The 21,542-nt window shown below is 45.0% G+C and overlaps 1 protein-coding gene across 1 annotated transcript in view; it reads right to left on the bottom strand.

The window, feature by feature from the left end:
• Positions 1-20,519, bottom strand: part of LOC124615643 (glutamate receptor ionotropic, delta-1-like) — a 122,818-nt gene extending 102,299 nt beyond the window's left edge. The window contains exons 1-2 of the mRNA XM_047143654.1: positions 20,363-20,519; positions 9,683-9,822 (exon numbers count right to left, since the gene is read on the bottom strand). Of these exons, the coding sequence (XP_046999610.1) occupies positions 9,683-9,822; positions 20,363-20,519 (297 nt within the window). The remainder of the gene's footprint in view (positions 1-9,682; positions 9,823-20,362) is intronic.
• Positions 20,520-21,542: the final 1,023 nt, after the last annotated feature.

The raw sequence follows: 21,542 nt of genomic DNA, 5'->3' as shown, positions 1-21,542 counted from the left end.
ATTCGACTACTCTTAAACCTATGATGAAGCTTTCTTTGTTTCCGTAGTACCTTTCGTACATGATTGTTATACCACGGTGGATCTTTCCCCTCGCTTTGGACCTTAGTCGGTACGAACTTATCTAAGGCGTACTGGACGATGTTTCTGAATTTTTTCCATTTTTGTTCCACATCCTCTTCCTCAGAAATGAACGTTTGATGGTGGTCACTCAGATATTCTGCGATTTGTGCCCTATCACTCTTGTTAAGCAAATATATTTTCCGTCCTTTCTTGGCATTTCTTATTACACTTGTAGTCATTGATGCAACCACTGACTTATGATCACTGATACCCTCTTCTACATTCACGGAGTCGAAAAGTTCCGGTCTATTTGTTGCTATGAGGTCTAAAACGTTAGCTTCACGAGTTGGTTCTCTAACTATCTGCTCGAAGTAATTCTCGGACAAGGCAGTCAGGATAATGTCACAAGAGTCTCTGTCCCTGGCTCCAGTTCTGATTGTGTGACTATCCCATTCTATACCTGGTAGATTGAAGTCTCCCCCTATTACAATAGTATGATCACGAAACTTCTTCACGACTTTCTGCAGCGCCTGAGACCGCTCGGCTAATCCCGCGCGGCAATGGCACAAGAGACCGAACCAGGAAAGATACGAGCCAGTGCTGCTCTCTGTCACAACTGATATTTAATTTGAAAATTGAAGAGACAGCAAGGGAAGGGACTATCCAGATGTGATATTTGTTTGACACGAACAGAAAATCATTGTGGTACATTTTGTTGGTGTCACAGCATTGGCCACCGAACAGGAATTGAGAACGGTGCTTTATTAAACTGAACTACTGCTAGCTGAAGCTATAACACCTACAGAAACCAAGGTAATGGTGTGCACAGCAGCTAAACTTCCTTCGGTACCTAAATAACAAGCTATTTAAGAGATGGATGAATTTCGCTATCTCATAGTATTATAGGTAACATTGTTGGAGTCGACTTTTAGCTACCGTTTATAGACTAGGATGACTATGGATTCATTGAAGAGGGTACAGACAGACAGTCTTGTGAAGTATTTTTGAACGCTTTTTCCGAAAACTGTCTTGAGCTGCTAATTCGACAGTCCACACGCAATGGAAATATTTTAGATCTTGTAGCTAGAAGCAGGTGCGACCTAATCGGCCACGTCAGTATTAACACAGGCACTAGTGACTACGATATCAACATAACGACTCTGGTTACCGAAGTTAATAGGTTAATCAAGAAAGCTAAGAAAGTATTTCTGCTAGAAAGATCAGATAAGCAGTTATTAGCAACTCACTTAGGCAATAAATTGACATTATTTAGTTCCAGTATGATAGACGAAGAGGCATTATGGGCAAATTTTATATGGATTGTATATCGTGTTTTTGAGAAGTATGTGCCGAGGAAGTGGTTTAACAAAGAAACTCGGAAAATGCTGAAGAAGCAAAGACTGTTTCACTCTTCTCAGTTCAAAAGAGAACGCGCAAATAACGACAGGCAAAATTAGTAGAAATTCTTGTGTCTGTAAAAAGATCGATGCACTAAGCGTACAACAACTACAACTGCCATACCTTAGCCGAGAACTCGCAAAAATTCTAATCCTACGTAAAATCTTTAAGCCAATCTAAGGCTTCTGTCAAGTCACTACTTGACAAATCTGTGTGACACAAAAGTAAAATCGAAGTTTTAAATTTCGTGTTTAAGAAATCGGTCACGCGAGAGAATCGTACAAACATATCGTCGTTTAACCATCGCACAGACTCCCGATGGAGGACATCATAATAGGCATCCTTGGTGTAGAGAAACAACGGACGGTTGAAAACAAATAAGTCGCCAGGTCCGGATGGAATCCCAATTCGGTTTTGCAAAGAGTACCGTAAGGCATTAGCCCCGTACTTACTTGCAATTATCGTGAATCTCTCGCCCAGCGCAAAGTCCCAAACGACTGGGAAAAAGCGCGAGTGACTCCTATATGTAAGAAGGGTAAAAGAACGGGCCCGCAGATTACATTCACCAGATTAGACGGTAGCATATTGATTTTTTTACATCCTGCAACAGCAAGCAGATTCAACACACACTCTACACATCATTAAAGACGAGATCCTTTCACAAGCCTTACTTATATGGTGACAATTATTGAACTATATCAGAAAAGACCGTCAATTAGCCACAAACTACGGCGTGTACTCATTTTACTCAACATGTAAACGTCGCTACAGATATTCGGATTTAGGTTATGACATGTTCGACATGCCTGCCATCATTGGCGATGATATGGCGCAGACGAATAACGAAATTCTGCATGACCCGTTGAAGTGTCGCAATATCGATTCTGTTGATGACCTCCAGAATGGCTGTTTTCAGCTAAGCAATGGTTTTGGGGTTATTTCTGTACACTTTGTCTTTAATATAGCCCACAAAAAGGAGTCGCATGTTTTCAAATCCGGAGAATATGGCGGCCAATCGAGGCCCATGCCAGCGGCTTCTGGGTACCCCAGATCCAGAATGTGGTCCCCAAAGTACTCCTCCAGGACATCAATCATCTCCGGCTTCGATGGGGTCGAGCTCCGTATTGCATGAACCACATCTTGTCGAAATCAGGGTCACTTTGGATAATGGGGACGAAATTATCTTCCAAAACCTTCACGTACCTTTCGGTAGTCACCGTCCCATCAAGGAATATCGCACCAATTCTTCCGTGACAATACATTGCGAACCACACAGTCACCCGTTGAGGGTGAAGAGAATTGTCGATCGCGAAATGAGGATTCTCAATCCCCAAATGTGCCAGTTTTGCTTATTGACGAACATATCCAAATGAAAGCGGGCTTCGTCGCTAAACCAAACCTACAGAGCATGTTAATTCCCATCATGCCTCGCGTCCAATCGTGAAGTTTGAACGTCCTAATGCAAACCGTTTAGAAATTATGACGATTTTATTTCATATAGTTCAGTAATTGTCATCCTGTATATTGTAAGTGGGCTGCTTCTGTGTTGGCAGCGCTGTGTAGCGCTTTGCATTGGATCTCTGACTGCGCTTTCTTTGTAAGTGACTCTGTGGCTGGTTGGACTCGTTGGAAGTTAATCGCCAGTACTGTTGGGCAGTTGGAAGTTAGTCGCCAGCAGTAATGGATGTTAGATGTGAGAAGTTAGCATTGGAGGAGGGTAGAGGTCTGGAGTGTTAGCGTAGGCTAACGATCTGTGCATCATGTTCGACTTGTAGATTGAACATTATTCATGATTATATACCTTTGTACTAGATGTCAATGACGATTTATATTCGTGTCTGAGCTGGATGTCACTTTATTAAGGTAAATAAATACATTACTTGGATTGCAACAAAATCTTTCCTTTGCTGACCACATGCCTATTAGTAGTTAGTGGCTTTAGTACTTAGAATCTTTTATTTAGCTGGCAGTATTGACGCTCGCTGTATTGCAGTAGTTCGCGTAATGAAGATTTTTGTGAGGTAAGTGCTTAATGAAATGTGTAGGTTATTGTTAGGATTTCTTTTTCAGTCACGGCCATTCTTTGGAATTAATTATTTGAAGTCAGGTTGTAATTTTTTTTTGGCAGTCAGATTACGTTGCGCTAGAATATTGCGGGTCAGTGTTGACATGATAGGAAAAAGTAAAGAAAAAGCAGGTTCAGTACGCTCAGGTTTACTCAGCTGTTTCTGAATAAAATAACGTAGAAGTTTCATCTTCTCAGTCTTTCAGTAATTTAAGTTCAGCCACACTCATTTAAATAAAGGAGTTTCAATATAGACCTCATAGCGAGTGTTCGGCACGCTGAAATTACTTTTGGGAAGGCGGCGATTCAAATCTCCCTCCGTCCATGCATGTAAGATTTTCCGTTGTTATCATTAAATCGCTTAAGGTGAATATGTAGATGTGCTCTATAAAAAAAGAAGAAAAAAAAAAGAAAAAAAAAACACAGCCGATTTCCTTCCCTCTCCTAGGTAATCTGAGTCTTCCATCTGGTCGTCAACGGGAAATTAAATTCTGATCTTCCTTCCTGACGAAAGTTAGCGATGAAATTTGTTTGTAGCTGTTGTTGTCGGGTGTTACATTGTCCACCGTCAATTTGGAAGAGTTGCAAGGAGGGATAATTAATGCGGTCTTTGATATCGACTTTGATGTAATGGGACGTGCATGTCAGGAGTTGAGATATCATTTTGGCGTTTGCTGCGTCACAAGCAGTGTTCACACCGAGCACCTGTAACATGAGTTAAGAACTTGCAGAGATGCTGTTTCCATGGATCAGTCTACTTTTTGTTTGTCTTTAAGATTCCGAGCATCTGTCTACTTAAACCACATAGGTAATTATGGTTCAAATGGCTCTGAGCACTATGGAACTTAACTTCTAAGGTCATCAGTCCCCTAGAACTTAGAACTACTTAAACCTAACTAACCTAAGGACATCACACACATCCATGCCCGAGGCAGGATTCGAACCTGCGACCGTAGCGGTCACGCGGTTCCAGACTGTAGCGCCTAGAACCGCACGACCACCCCGGCCGGCTAAGGTAATTATGCATAACGCTGTATACCAGTTGATTATCAGACATTGTCTGTAGGTCTACAGTTATGTTTCCAAGTCTTACACTAGGTCGGAAAAGGAAAAAAATTTGCCTATAGTGTAAAAATAAAGTTAATTTATTTACATGGTTTTAAAAGTAAAAATACTGCGAGGGTACGAGATTTTCCAGATATTTTGCAGCCAAAGTTTGGAAATAAATAATTTCGTTGAGTGGAAGTGAATCTCGTACTAATTTTGGATATAAATGAACAAGCCTTATTAGTAGAATTATATGCATTTTTTGTTATCCAGAATAAGCGCTCAGAATGTTGTTGTTGTTGTTGTGGTCTTCAGTCCTGAGACTGGTTTGATGCAGCTCTCCATGCTACTCTATCCTGTGCAAGCTTTTTCATCTCCCAGTACCTACTGCAACCTACATCCTTCTGAATCTGCTTAGTGTATTCATCTCTTGGTCTCCCTCTACGATTTTTACCCTCCACGCTGCCCTCCAATACTAAATTGGTGATCCCTTGATGCCTCAGAACATGTCCTACCAACCGATCCCTTCTTCTGGTCAAGTTGTGCCACAAACTTCTCTTCTCCCCAATCCTATTCAATACTTCCTCATTAGTTATGTGATCTACCCATCTAATCTTCAGCATTCTTCTGTAGCACCACATTTCGAAAGCTTCTATTCTCTTCTTGTCCAAACTATTTATCGTCCATGTTTCACTTCCATACATGGCTACACTCCATACGAATACTTTCAGAAATGACTTCCTGACACTTAAATCAATACTGGATGTTAACAAATTTCTCTTCTTCAGAAACGCTTTCCTTGCCATTGCCAGCCTACATTTTATATCCTCTCTACTTCGACCATCATCAGTTATTTTGCTCCCCAAATAGCAAAACTCCTTTACTACTTTAAGTGCCTCATTTCCTAATCTAATTCCCTCAGCATCACCCGACTTAATTAGTCAGAATATAAAGTTTTAATTATTATGTAAGAGGATCTATTAGGGGACACGTCCTGTTTTGCGTATTTTATTGTTTGTATGAGGTGTTCCGCCTGGTCTCCGTGCAGTTTCAAGATTGTTGAAGACATATTTGGAGTCTTGACAGGCAAAATAGTCAAAAGCGGCGTGCTGCCAAGGAAAACCGACGACCAGAAGTTTAGATCAATAATGTATGCACGTATGTCCTGAAAAACACCGCTTGTTATTCGTTACCCAGAAGATATCCTGTAACAAGATACTTCTCATCGCCGGCCGGAGTGGCCGACCTGTTCTAGGCGCTACAGTCTGGAACCGCGCGACCGCTGTGGTCGCTGGTTCGAATCCTGCCTCGGGCATGGATGTGTGTGATGTCCTTAGGTTAGTTAGGTTTAAGTAGTTCTAAGTTCTAGGGGACTTATGAACTCAGCAGTTGAGTCCCATAGTGCTCAGAGCCATTTGAACCATTTTTGGATACTTCTCATCTGACGTGTGTTGTATTTGAAGCCACAATAAAAGCCTTAAAAGATCGGAGTTGCCAAGTCATGGTTTTTAGTAAAAATAAACTTTCCTATAGATAAGAACAATATTTAACAAGTCGGAGGTTCGCAGTCTATTCCGAGCTGAAGATCACAAAGTGGTAACTTAAAATATAAACAACCCTCGCAATACAATATGCAAATTACTCCACAAGTTTCACAATTATTCTTCACATGTCATCTGTTCCTTGGCAGAAATGTCATCGGAGTTGTCACTATCAGTCCTGCAGCTCTAAAACTATGCATTCGACAGTAACATAAGATAAATTCATTACGATATTAATTTCAAAAAACTTTATTAACTATTGACTTTTTTGGTTTAGTATTCAGGTACAAGAATAAATAACTTCTTGACTAAACCCAGTCTTGAACAAGCAACATAAAGTTGTTCGTGGGAGAAACATCGCAATCACAAATCCATTCTGCAGTTATTGAATGTTTTCGACCAAACGTGGACTTAATGCCATCGTTACTATCATCAAGTTGCCTAGTAACCCAAACGAGTATGCATTCAGCACTAATTTCGGTCGTTTTCGATTATTTCCGCACGAAACAGTTTTCAGAAACCTGTTTGTAGTTGGTGCTAACCATGTTTTACACTGCCAGGTACTCCACATCACCAACCTCAGTAGTCATTAGACATCGTGAGAGAGCAGAATGGGGCGCTCCGCGGAACTCACGGACTTCGAACGTGGTCAGGTGATTGGGTGTCACTTGTGTCTACGTCTGTATGCAAGATATTCACACTCCTAAACATGCCTATTTCCACTTTTACCGATGTGATAGTGAAGTGGAAACGTGAAGGGACACGTACAGCACAAAAGCGTACAGGCCGACCTCGTCTGTTGACTGACAGAGGCCGCCGACAGTTGAAGAGGGTCGTAATGTGTAATAGGCAGACATCTATCCAGACTATCACACAGGAATTCCAAACTGCATCAAGATCCGCTGCAAGTACTATGACAGTGAGGCGGGAGGTGAGAACACTTGGTTTCCATGGTCGAGCGGTTGCTCATAAGCCACACATCACGCCGCCAAATGCCAAACGACGCCTCGCTTAGTGTAAGGAGCCTAAACATAGGACGATTGAACAGTGGAAAAGTGTTGTGTGGAGTGACGAATCACGGTACACAATGTGGTGATCCGATGGCAGAGTGTGGGCATGGCGAATGCCCGGTGAACGCCGTCTGCCAGTGTGTCTAGTCCAACAGTAAAATTCGGAGGCGGTGGTCTTATGGTGTGGTCGTGTTTTTCATGGAGGGGGCTCGCACCCCTTTATGTTTTGCGTGGCACTATCACAGCACAGGCCTACATTAATGTTTTAAGCACCTTCTTGCTTCCCACTGTTGAAGAGCAATTCGGGGATGGCGAATGCATCTTTTAATACGGTCGAGCACCTGGATTGGATTGTTTGGGGGAGGAGACCAGACAGCGAGGTCATCGGTCTCATCGGATTAGGGAAGGACGGGAAGGAAGCCGGCCGTGCCCTTTCAAAGGAACCATCCCGGCATTTGCCTGGAGCGATTTAGGGAAATCACGGAAAACCTAAATCAGAATGGCCGGACGCGGGATTGAACCGTCGTCCTCCCGAATGCGAGTCCAGTGTGCTAGCCACTGCGCCACCTCGCTCGGTGGTCGAGCACGGGTTTATAATGGACGGCCTATGGCGGAGTGGTTACACCACAATAACATCCCTGTAATGGACTGGCCTGCACAGAGTCCTGACATGAATCCCATAGAACACCTTTCAGATGTTTCGGAACGCCGACTTCGTGCCACGCCTCACCAACCAACATCAATACTTCTCCTCAGTGCAGCACCCCGTGAAGAACGGGCTGCCATTCCCCAAGAAAGCTTCCAGCACCTGACTGAAAGTATGCCTGCGAGAATGGAAGCTGTCATCAAGGCTGATGGTGGGCCAACACCATAATGAATTCCAGCATTACCGATGGAGGGCGCCACGAACTTGTAAGTCATTTTCAGCCAGCTGTCCGGATACTTTTGATCACATTTTGTATTTAATTCAGAATAACACGTCTGCTCATTTTGATTGAAAAGTGTCGTGCCATATCGGGTTAAAATAGTGTGGAAAAGATTAACGCAAATTTTTCTGGATTGTTCCACGCTCGAATAACACCAGAACTGACGGCTGCTGGGCAAGTTTTCTAAGTGCTAAGATCCGTGTTCCGTGAATCGAACTTCTGCTCCGAGGAGTTTATCACTCATAGCTGGAAGAAATTCAATAAAATAAACCCCCTTTTCATTCACTATTTGTATATTATGTAAATTTTAAGCGTGGAAAAGCCACATCTTATTATGTAAGTAGGCTGTTTAGGTTTTCTTATTGGTAACGCCACGTAGCGCTCTGTATGAAAATCACTGGCTGTGCTGTGTGCAGTCTGTGGCTGGGTGGCATTGTTGTAATATTCGCTATTGTAGTGTTGGGCTGTTGGCTGTTAACAGCGGGTAGCGTTGCGCAGTTGGAGGTGAGCCGCCAGCAGTGGTGGATGTGGGGAGAGAAATGGCGACGTTTTGAAATTTGTAAGACTGGATGTCATGAACTGCTATGTATATTATGATTTTTCAACACTATTAAGGTAAATACATTGTTTGTTCTCTATCAAAATCTTTCATTTGCTAAGTATGCCTATCAGTAGTTAGTGCCTTCCGTAGTTTGAATCTTTTATTTAGCTGGCAGTAGTGGTGCTCGCTGTATTGCAGTAGTTCGAGTAACGAAGATTTTTGTGAGGTAAGTGATTTGTGAAAGGTATAGGTTATTGTTAGTCAGGGCCATTCTTTTGTAGGGATTTTTTAAAGTCAGATTGCGTTGCGCTAAAAATATTGTGTGTCAGTTTAAGCACAGTCATGTTTAATTTTTCTAAGGGGACGTTTCAATTACAACGAGAAGAGAGAGAGAAGCAGTACCACAAAAAAATAAAAAAATGGTAGACTTCAACTGTTTTCCCAGATAGACCTACTTTTATTCAGAGTTGTACATGCAGATTAATTTAAATGATTAGATAAACATATTTCTGGATATTCGTCATATGATCAAGATTTTAAATTGTTACTTTCTTAATGTGCAGGATACAGTACAAAATGCACCTGACATTCCAGAGATACGCATTGCGTGTGGACCGTTCCTACCGCCATTCCACCCAAAAGTTTCAAATGGCATTGAGACTGTCAACAAGCAGCCTAGCAACCGCTAAAACTATGGCTTCGTTAGTAATATAGTTCGTTTTAGATTATTTTTACATGCCATATTCTTCACAGTCTAAATTTGTTGGTGTGTCATACTTTAATAAAATTTTTGCCCAAGATAGTATGTCGTACATGTACTATGTTTAACTGAAATTACTGCAGGAGTTCCGGAGTTACGCTTATATTAACTATTTGCTACCTTCAACCCAACCCCCACAAATATGGGTGCAAGGTATGTCTCACTCGTACAGTAATTGTCTTCTGGTACTAAGTCATACGGGTGCAAAGTTCAGTTCAAATTGCTCCAGATATTACAGAGCTACGCCACAAACACACACACACACACACACACACACACACACATACACACACCTCCTTTTCATATCCGTAAATTATTGTATGCGAACACTGACCTGTGCAAGAAGGACTTGGTTTCGCTCGCAGCCGTAGTCCAGGAACACGGAGCTGCCATACGGTATGTGCCGAGGGTCAGGCGACAGCATCAGCCACGCCCGGTGCCTCGCGAGCAGATGGTGCGACAGGCGCCTGCTGTCTGGAGAAGGACAGGGGAAACAAATAGCTGACGCCCGAGACAGCAGTTACGATGAACGTCCTGATAGGTTCACGCCTCAAATCCGGTCGGGACATGCACTTCAAGGTTGCAAGTGATGAGCAGAATTAGTGGCACGCTGGAGCTATGGCTCAGAATGCAAGGTTCCATCGCATGTGCCACGGTAAACAAACAGCAGTTTCCGCGGACGAGGCTGTCACGGGTTTGTGGTACGGCCCGGTAAACAGTTTCTGAATGTTGAGACCCAGATACACACCATCAATAGATTAAAGTTTAAGAGACGGTAGAAACAGGAGCAATAATATATATTCACAATCAAACGAAGATTTTTTTTCGTGGTGAAAGAATCTGATACAGTTGTACTTAAATCCTTTACTTGAATGAAATCGTAAACACGACCCGGATTTCAGGGTGTAAATCCCATCTTCAGGCGAAAAAAAATAAAAAAAATGGAAAGCTCATAGGGAGTCTTCGTAAAATTAATTAACATTAAAAGGGCTCGATCAAGAACATCAGGTTATACTTTCATTGCGTACGAGAAAGTCACATTAGTCACGTAAACAATCCAGCAAATTTATCAAGTAGCGTGCGAGATCCCACGCGGTTGTGGCATGAAAAGCTTCTCTGGAAAAAAAAAAAAAAAAAAAAAAGAAGTTTCAAATGGCTCTAAGCACTATGGGACTTAACATCTGATGTCATCAGTGCCCTAAAACTTAGAATTACTTAAACCTAACTAACCTAAGGACATCACACACATCCATGCCCGAGGCAGGATTCGAACCTGGGACCGTAGCAGCAGCGAGGTTCCGGACTGAAGCGCCGAGAACTGCTCGGCCACAGCAGCCGGCCTTGTCTGAATCAAGCAGTACCACACCTAATAAACGGAGCCTTACCGAAAAAAAACGTGAATGTAACAGTTTACGTATATGTGTACCCAGGAGTCCCGTTGCGGTTGGCGCGGCAGTCTGACCTGTCTTGCTGTGGTTCAAGTGGTTCTGGGCACTATAGGACTTAACATCTGAGGTCATCAGTCCTCTAGACTTAGATCTACTTAAGCCTAACTAACCTAAGGACAGCACACACATCCATGCCCGAGGCAGGATTCGAACCTGCGACCGTATCGGTCGCGCGGTTCCAGACTGAAGCGCCTAGAACCGTTCGGCCACACCGGCCGGCTCTTGCTGAGGCTTCCACGATATGCGGCGCTCTGGGCCCTTACATGGTAAGCCACTTCTGAAGTTGGCAACTGGTATTTTGCGCCTTTTTTGCCTTCATTTGAATTTCTTAAGCCCATGCCACGTGTCTAACTGTTCGCAGTTGATTCATACGTTACATCGGGCTAGTGATGGATGCTTATTTGCAGTTACACTCGTGTTATTCGGTGCCATGATGGTTAATTCAGAGAACCTTTTCGTGCCTCTCCCGCTCGGGATCTTACATATTACTTGACAAATTTGCTGGATTTTTTACATGAATAGGTATCACCCGATGTTCACATAAGTATGGGATCTTTTAATGTTAATTATGTTTATGAAGAATCCCTCTTAGCTTTCGTCGCTTCTTGTAGCGCCTGAAGATGGGATTTACACTCCTGGAAATTGAAATAAGAACACCGTGAATTCATTGTCCCAGGAAGGAGAAACTTTATTGACACATTCTCGGGGTCAGATACATCACATGATCACACTGACAGAACCACAGGCACATAGACACAGGCAACAGAGCATGCACAATGTCGGCACTAGTACAGTGTATATCCACCTTTCGCAGCAATGCAGGCTGCTATTCTCCCATGGAGACGATCGTAGAGATGCTGGATGTAGTCCTGTGGAACGGCTTGCCATGCCATTTCCACCTGGCGCCTCAGTTGGACCAGCGTTCGTGCTGGACGTGCAGACCGCGTGAGACGACGCTTCATCCAGTCCCAAACATGCTCAGTGGGGGACAGATCCGGAGATCTTGCTGGCCAGGGTAGTTGACTTACACCTTCTAGAGCACGTTGGGTGGCACGGGATACATGCGGACGTGCATTGTCCTGTTGGAACAGCAAGTTCCCTTGCCGGTCTAGGAATGGTAGAACGATGGGTTCGATGACGGTTTGGATGTACCGTGCACTATTCAGTGTCCCCTCGACGATCACCAGTGGTGTACGGCCAGTGTAGGAGATCGCTCCCCACACCATGATGCCGGGTGTTGGCCCTGTGTGCCTCGGTCGTATGCAGTCCTGATTGTGGCGCTCACCTGCACGGCGCCAAACACGCATACGACCATCATTGGCACCAAGGCAGAAGCGACTCTCATCGCTGAAGACGACACGTCTCCATTCGTCCCTCCATTCACGCCTGTCGCGACACCACTGGAGGCGGGCTGCACGATGTTGGGGCGTGAGCGGAAGACGGCCTAACGGTGTGCGGGACCGTAGCCCAGCTTCATGGAGACGGTTGCGAATGGTGCTCGCCGATACCCCAGGAACAACAGTGTCCCTAATTTGCTGGGAAGTGGCGGTGCGGTCCCCTACGGCACTGCGTAGGATCCTACGGTCTTGGCGTGCATCCGTGCGTCGCTGCGGTCCGGTCCCAGGTCGACAGGCACGTGCACCTTCCGCCGACCACTGGCGACAACATCGATGTACTGTGGAGACCTCACGCCCCACGTGTTGAGCAATTCGGCGGTACGTCCACCCGGCCTCCCGCATGCCCACTATACGCCCTCGCTCAAAGTCCGTCAACTGCACATACGGTTCACGTCCACGCTGTCGCGGCATGCTACCAGTGTTAAAGACTGCGATGGAGCTCCGTACGCCACGGCAAACTGGCTGACACTGACGGCGGCGGTGCACGAATGCTGCGCAGCTAGCGCCATTCGACGGCCAACACCGCGGTTCCTGGTGTGTCCGCTGTGCCGTGCGTGTGATCATTGCTTGTACAGCCCTCTCGCAGTGTCCGGAGCAAGTATGGTGGGTCTGACACACCGGTGTCAATGTGTTCTTTTTTCCATTTCCAGGAGTGTATATCGTGAAACGCGGGTCATGCGGACGACGTTATCCAAATAAAGGATATGTTAAGTACAACTGGAGCGGATTTATTCATTATGAAAAATTTTAGCAAGAGTTGTGGATATCCCACAAAAATAACCATAAACTGCGGGCTTCCAGACCACGATGGGCAACTGTTGACTCTTAAAATCAGCATGCACGGAATAATTAGAAAGAATTGAAAGCTACAAGGGTAATACATGAAATAGGAATTGAAGATTTCAAGAGGAACCATATTTGGGAAATAAAAATTGCAAACATATCAATACAAGACCTCTTGGGTCAATGAAAAATTTGACGAATATTGTAACACAGTCATAGGATACTTTGTAAACTGTTTCTTTAATAGATTAACCCGTGAAAGCAGGATAAATGCACGTTGGATTACAAATGGAATCAGCATACGTGAAACTACGAAAAGACCGCTTGGCATTAAGGAATACAATTTATGACAGAATTAAATCGCATAACAAACGGTACTGAAAAATTCTTAGCAAAATCACCAAGAGGAGTAGCGCAGCGGCTAGCACACTGGACTCCTATTCGGGGGGACGGCGGTTCAAACCCGCGCCCGGCCATCCTGATCTGGGTTAAATCGCTTAAGGCAAATATCCGGGTGGTTTCTTCGAAATCGAACGGCCGCTTTCCTTCTCCTTCCTTCCCTCATCCGAGCTTGTGCTCCGTCTCTAATGACCTCCTTGTCGACGGGACGTTTAACACTAATCCCCTCCTCCTCCTCCTAGGAAAATCATGAGAACATCAAAATGTATGTTTATTCAAGAAAGTCCGCATTCCAAGCAGCTAATCTTTTCAGTTTGTTTTTCTAATCGCAGTTTTTAGGGTCCATAAACATTCCCGTTCACGAAAAAACTCCATCAGTTTTCATGCTCTCTGCATATTCCACTACAGTATTTTTAAACACAATAAATGCTCACCATTAGCGGGAGCAGGCATTGCCTGCAGGGGAAGCGTCGACTGTTGAAATTAAGTTTTTCAGGACAGCCACAAGCCACATTCAGTACCCCGTACTGAATGTTTTCGCTCTTTTTTATTTAACTGTCACCTACTGTACTTGAGTGCCAATGGCCTTGCCGCAGTGGTAATACCGGTTCCCGTCAGATCACCCAAGTTAAGAGCTGTCGGGCCAGGCTAGCACTTGGATGGGTGACCATCCAGTCTGCCGAGCGCCGTTGGCAAGCGGGGTGCCCTCAGCCCTTGTGAGGCAAACTGAGGAGCTACTTGATTGAGAAGTAGCGGCTGCGGTCTCGGAAACTGACGTACGGCTGGGAGAGCGGTGTGCTGACCACATGCCCCTCCATGTCCCCATCCAATGATTCCTATGAACGGGGGGATGAAATGGCGGCCGATCAGTACCGTTGGGCCTTCATGGCCTGTTCGGAAGCAGTTAATGTACTTGAAACTGTAAATTGCAGAGCTTCTGATGATCCTCTCGTTAAATTACAGTGCGAAATCCGTCAATAAGACGTAATTAGTGGGACTTGAGGCTGCCCTGAAAATGTTAAATTCACACCCGTTCTAGAGCCGACCTCGGGGAAGATCAGTTTGGATTCCGTAGAAATACTGAAACACGTGAGGCAATACTGACCTTACGACTTATCTTAGAAGGAAGATTAAGGAAAGGCAAACCTACGTTTCTAGCATTTGTAGACTTAGAGAAAGCTTTTGACAATGTTGACTGGAATACTCTCTTTCAAATACTAAAGGTGACAGGGGTAAAATACAGGGAGCGAAAGGCTATTTACAACTTGTACAGACACCAGATGGCAGTTATAAGAGTTGAGGGACATGAAAGGGAAGCAGTGGTTGGGAAGGGAGTAAGACAGGGTTGTAGCCTCTCCCCGATGTTATTCAATCTCTATATTGAGCAAGCAGTAAAGGAAACAAAAGAAAAATTTGGAGTAGGTATTAAAATCCATGGAAAAGAAATAAAAACTTTGAGGTTCGCCGATGACATTGTAATTCTGTCAGAGACAGCAAAGGACTTGGAAGAGCAGTTGAACGGAATGGATGGTGTCTTGAAGGGAGGATATAAGATGAACATCAACAAAAGCAAAACGAGGATAATGGAATGTAGTCGAGTTAAGTCGGGTGATGCTGAGGGTATTAGATTAGGAAATGAGACACTTAAAATAGTAAAGGAGTTTTGCTGTTTGGGGAGCAAAATAACTGATGATGGACGAAGTATAGAGGATATAAAATGTAGACTGGCAATGGCAAGGAAAGCTTTTCTGAAGAAGAGAAATTTGTTAACATCGAGTATAGATTTAAGTGTCAGGAAGTTATTTCTGAAAGTATTTGTATGGAGTGTAGCCATGTATGGAAGTGAAACATGGATGGTAAATAGTTTGGACAAGAAGAGAATAGAAGCTTTTGAAATGTGGTGCTACAGAAGAATGCTGAAGATTAGATGGGTAGATCACATAACTAATGAGGATGTATTGAATAGGATTGGGGAGAAGAGAAGTTTGTGGCACAACTTGACCAGAAGAAGGGATCGGTTGGTAGGACATGTTCTGAGGCATCAAGGGATCACCAATTTAATATTGGAGGGCAGCGTGGAGGGTAAAAATCATAGGGGGAGACCAAGAGATGAATACACTAAGCAGATTCAGAAGGATGTAGGTTGCAGTAGGTACTGGGAGATGAAGCAGCTTGCACAGGATAGAGTAGCATGGAGAGCTGCATCAAACCAGTCTCAGGACTGAAGACCACAACAACAACAACAACTAGAGCCACAGCGAATCGTTCCTGAACCAACAAACATTCTAACCACCGTCCACATTAGAAAGGGGTCCCAACGCCAACCCACCGCCAATGGTTTGATGTTACCGCCAGTAGATCGAACTGCAACCAAGACAAACCACTTCGTTCGCACCGTTTTGCCGCCCGTACACGCTAAATAAATATCGCCCAACGAAGCTGTCGGCTTTCGTTCGCTGGCCTTCGTTGGCCTAGTGCGTACGTGCCTTCAGGTGTATCTCGCGCCTGCGTACAACACGGTGGACGTATTCGTCTATGATGGCTCTGAGGAGAAGGAATGCTGCAACACTGTATTCGTCATGGTCATATGGGGCCAGCAGATGTCACGATTGTGACGTCTTATTAAGGCCGGTCGCTGTGCCTCATCTTCGAAGTGTCCGTGACGTAATCTTTCAACAAGGTAATGCGGGACGACATGTCTGTGCTGTCGCGCCCTAACTCAATACAGAGAGTGTTGGACACTTATCCTGGCCAGCATGTACTCCACATCTCGCACAACTGGAAATATCTACTCACGGGTTGCCGTAAGACTGGAACGCCCCACTCTTCATAATTGTCACGAAGCAATACCAAATCACGTACCCGTATCTGTCATCCAAGTTCACGTTTGACTCGAGCACTAGGTTTAAAATCGTTTAATCTTCATTGATCCATTATGGACGATGGGACAACGGCTGGCATGTATTTCTTGATGTAATAATTTACCAACGGCCGTATGTATTGTAGAAATTTATTTTATGAACTTCTTATGTGCTACCAGTTTCGGCATTACATTGATGCCATCTTCAGGCCCCACACGTCATAGTTGTAGAACCGCTATACACGGAAGGAGCCATATAACTGGATCCGTGAATCAAATCCTTATGCAACAGCTCTTGGTGTTGCATAACGTTTTGATTCACGGATCCACTTATACTGCTCCTTCCGTGTATAGCGATTTTACGACTATGACGTATGGGGCCTGAAGATGGCATCAATGTAATGCCGAAACTGGTAGCACATAAGAAGTTCATACAATAAATTTCTACAATACATACGGCTGTTGGTAAATTATTACATCGAGAAATAAAATCGTTGATGTTGCCAGAGGTGGCATGACTGTGTGGTACGAGGGGCGTTCAGTATTTAATGCAAAGCATCTTTTCAGTTTCGCTTGAAAAGAATGTGGAATTTGTTGTGGGACATCGTGGAATATTCCCGTTTCAGCGCCTATAGTTTCATGAAGTTCCGATAGGTGGTGGCCCTATGTGTAGCCCTCAAAATGGCGTCTGTAATGGAGGTGCTTTCCAAGCAAAGAGTTGCATAGAATTTCTTTCGGTGGAAAACCAGAACACCGCATATATCCATAAGCTTTTTCAGAATTTCTACGGAGCCCTGGCAGTGAACAAAAGCACGGTGAATCGTTTGGGCGAGGCATCTTTCATCATCGCAACGAGTTCGCGCAAACCTTTATCTCCCGCGTGCCGGCCGGGTAGATACAGCTGTGACCTTTGCAATGACGGAACGTGCGGACACTCTCATTGAAGGTGATTGATGGATCGCTATGAAACAAACACCTAGCCGTTCAACTTGAAGTCTCTGTTGGTAGTGCTGACACACCCGTCCACCAGGTGGGGCACTCAAATGTGTGTGCCTGATGAGTTCCTCGCTGTGTAACAGAAGATCATAAAGAATAACGAAGGACCATCAGTGCTGAACTGCGTCGTGTTGCGAGACTGATCATGACAGTCTTTTGTCGAGCATCGTCACAGGCAGAATGAGATTTTCACTCTGCAGCGGAGTGTCCGCTGATATGAAACTTCCTGGCAGATTAAAACTGTGTGCCCGACCGAGACTCGAACTCGGGAACTTTGCCTTTCGCGGGCAAGTGCTCTACCATATGAGCTACCCAAGCACGCCCCGTCCTCACAGCTTTACTTCTGCCAGTATCTCGTCTCCTATCTTCCAAACTTAACAGAAGCTCTCCTGCGAACCTTGCAGAACTAGCTAGCGCTCCTGAAAGAAAGGATATTGCGGACACATGGCTTAGCCACAGCCTCGGGGATGTTTCCAGAATGAGATGTTCACTCTGCAGCGGAGTGTGCGCTGATATGAAACTTCCTGGCAGATTAAAACTGTGTCCCGGGCCGTCATCGTCACAGGCGATGAATAGTGGGTTCATTTCTTCACCGGGAAAAATGGCAATTCATTGAGTGACGCCACACTACCTCTTCTCGGAAGAAAAACTTCACAGCCGGACCCTCAGCCGATGGAGTCGTGGCGATGGTCTTATGGGAATCTGAAGCTGTTATTCTGTTTGATGTCCTCCCTCGTTGTGCAAGAATTAACTCTGAAATGTATTATGCTACCCTCAGGAGACTGAAGAAATGACTTCAGGGTGGCCGAACGGTTCTAGGCGCTACAGTCCGGAACCGCGCGACCGCTGCGGTCGCAGGTTTGAATTCTGCCTCGGGCATGGATGTGTGTGTTGTCCTTGGGTTAGTTACGTTTGAGTAGTTCTAAGTTCTAGGGAACTGATGACCTCAGAAGTTAATTCTCATAGTGCTCAGAGCCATTTGAACCATTTGAACTTCAGGATATTCGTCGCCACAAAAATGCAAACGAACTTTTCCTTCCCCATGAGCCGGCCGGTGTGGCCGTGCGGTTCTAGGCGCGTCAGTCTGGAACCGCGTGACCGCTACGGTCGCAGGTTCGAATCCTGCCTCGGGCATGGATGTGTGTGATGTCCTTAGGTTAGTTAGGTTTAAGTAGTTCTAAGTTCTAGGGGACTGATGACCACAGATGTTGAGTCCCATAGTGCTCAGAGCCATTTGAACCTTCCCCATGACAACGCAAGGCCTCATACAAATCTGCACATCCGAGAGGACCTAACGAAACTTCATTGGTATATTCTTCCTCACCTGCCCTGCAGCCCGAATCTCGCACCTTCTGATTTCCATGTATTTGGCCCAGTAAAGGATGCACTCTGTGGGAAGCAGTACATGGATGACGGGGGTTACTGATGCAGCCAAACGTTGCCTCCAACGCCAAGCAGTAGAATGGTTTCATGCGGGCATACGGGCCCTAGCAGTAAATTGGTGTAAGATCGTCGAACTGAAGAGAGATTATGTTGAAAAGTAGGGTTTTGTAGCCAAAAGAGAGGGGTATAATATGGTGTATTGAAATCCTGAACAAAACCAAACTACTTTCAGAAAAAGAGTCTTGCATTACTTATTGAAGGCTTCTCGTAAATTTCGCACCCTGTATACTCCCAAATCACCTACAAATATAATCGTGTATTCTTCCTACACTTAAAGAAAGCTTTTACCAATGTTGACTGCAATACTCCCTTTCAAATTCTATAGGTGACAGGGGTAAAATAGAGGGAGCGAAAGACTATTTACAATTTTTACAGAAACTAGATTGCAGTTATAAGAGTCGAGGGACATGAAAGGGAAGCAGTGGTTGGGAAGGGAGTGAGACAGGGTTGTAGCCTCTCCCCGATGTTATTCAATCTCTATATTGAGCAAGCAGTACTATAATCACCATCTCCCATGAAGCAGCGGTTGGGAAGGGAGTGAGACAGGGTTGTAGCCTCTCCTCGATGTTATTCAATCTGTATATTGAGCAAGCAGTAAAGGAAACGAAAGAAAAATTCGGAGTGGGTATTAAAATCCATGGAGCAGAAATAAAAACTTTGAGCTTCGCCGATGACATTGCAATTCTGTCAGAGACAGCAAAGGACTTGGAACAGCAGTTGAACGGAATGGACAGTGTCTTGAAAGGAGGATATAAGATGAACATCAACAAAAGCAAAACGAGGATAAAGGAATGTAGTCGAATTAAATCGGGCGATGCTGAGGGAATTAGATTAGGAAATAAGACACTTAAAGTAGTAAAGGAGGTTTGCTATTTGGGGAGCAAAATAACTGATGATGGTCGAAGTAGAGAGGATATAAAATGTAGACTGGCAATGGCAAGGAAAGCGTTTCTGAAGAAGAGAAATTTGTTAACATCGAGTATAGATTTAAGTGTCAGGAAGTCGTTTCTTAAAAGTATTTGTATGGAGTGTAGCCATGTATGGATGTGAAACATGGACGATAAATAGTTTGGACAAGAAGAGAATAGGAGCTTTCGAAATGTGGTGCTACAGAAGAATGCTGAAGATTAGATGGGTGGATCACATAACTAATGAGGGGGTATTGAATAGGATTGGGGAGAAGAGAAGTTTGTGGCACAACTTGACTAGAAGAAGGGATCGGTTGGTAGGACACGTTCGGAGGCATCAAGGGATCACCAATTTAGTACTGGAGGGCAGTGTGGAGGGTAAAAATGGTTCAAATGGCTCTGAGCACTATGGGACTCAACTGCTGAGGTTATTAGTCCCCTAGAACTTAGAACTAGTTAAACCTAACTAACCCAAGGACATCACAAACATCCATGCCCGAGGCAGGATTCGAACCTGCGACCGTAGCGGTCTTGCGGTTCCAGACTGCAGCGCCTTTAACCGCACGGCCACTTCGGCCGGCGGAGGGTAAAAATCGTAAGGAAGACCAGGAGATGAATACACTAAGTAGATTCAGAAGGATGTAGGCTGCATTAGGTACTGGGAGATGAAGAAGCTTGCACAGGATTGGGTAGCACGGAGAGCTGCATCAAACCAGTCTCAGGACTGAAGACCACAACAACAATTCTTCTTAGTGTAGTACGCCGAGTGTTGCTACTGACCGTACTCGCTACACGTGTAGGTGACCACAGTGTGTGCGTTCCTGTGCCTGAAGAAGTCCGAGGCCATACTCGCAGCAAGAGGGTCCAGCCGCGCCGAACACGGCTGGGGTGCGAGCAGGCACGCAGCGGCGAACAGGCCGAGGGGTAGCGCTCGCATCGCGCCTTCTGGGTCTGCTACACCGCGCAGTGCCGCAGGTCTGGCGAAACACACTGCGGCGCCGGCGGACGGGGCAGAAGGCTGAAAGGGAATGCTAAATGGCTCGCCTCCTTTGTCGCGTCACAACGCTCTGCACGCATTACTGCTGCATTTCTGCCTTTATTAAAGTCGCGAGTCACGAGAATTGGCCTCTGCACAGGAATTCCGGACGCAGTGCGGCCGTGGAGGCCGCGAAGGTGACCTGGTGACCCGAACGCTTTCGCAATCGCCGAGCGTCTAAGTTACGAGGGAAGCGTACACCCACAGGGCCCCGCGATTTTGCTTATCTATTGCAACGACTGTAATGCATACTTACATAGTTCCGCGTAGTCAGCGCGTACGCAACTTTCACAATAGAGCGCGCCCCGCTAAGCGCAACAGCGCAGGCGCAGCGCTCGTCCGTCTCCGCACTACGAGATGGCGCTGCCTTAGAGACGGACCAAATTCTGCTTCCGCCGATCCGCATATTAATATGTAACACAACAAATGAGATTGCTGCTAACGTAGAACCTTTTCTCGTCGCGGATCACACTCGCGCAGTGATACCTGAACGCTCCAGGTATTATAACGAGTGTACAGACCTCCGATTAGTCAGTCTGCATTAGTCTGCATTAGTCTATAGTCAAGTTTCAGTCTGCGCCTAATAAGATTATCATATTCCTGTACACAGCCATGAAGATAAATGTGTAGACACTTTGTCAAGTATCAGAGATATGTGAGAATAAGATTAACGTACCAAGACCAAAGGAACGTCAGATTGTCATTTGTAAATAGCATCCAGAATCAAGTTAAGTAATTTTATGCTTGCTATTATTTTAATAAATGTAAGTTAATCAAGTTCTGTTTAAAGTTGGTCACCATCAATCTGCTACTCTAAGCGTGCAAGTGGCATTTCTATTGTCTGACCTAACGGCAGAAGATAAACACGCCACGATAAGACCACGAGACGTATTGCTGACACTCGCCTACTTCATTAGAACGACA

This window comes from Schistocerca americana, chromosome 5, assembly GCF_021461395.2.
Source record: "Schistocerca americana isolate TAMUIC-IGC-003095 chromosome 5, iqSchAmer2.1, whole genome shotgun sequence".
Taxonomy (NCBI): domain Eukaryota; kingdom Metazoa; phylum Arthropoda; class Insecta; order Orthoptera; family Acrididae; genus Schistocerca; species Schistocerca americana.
This window is presented reverse-complemented; position numbering and strand designations above follow the sequence as displayed.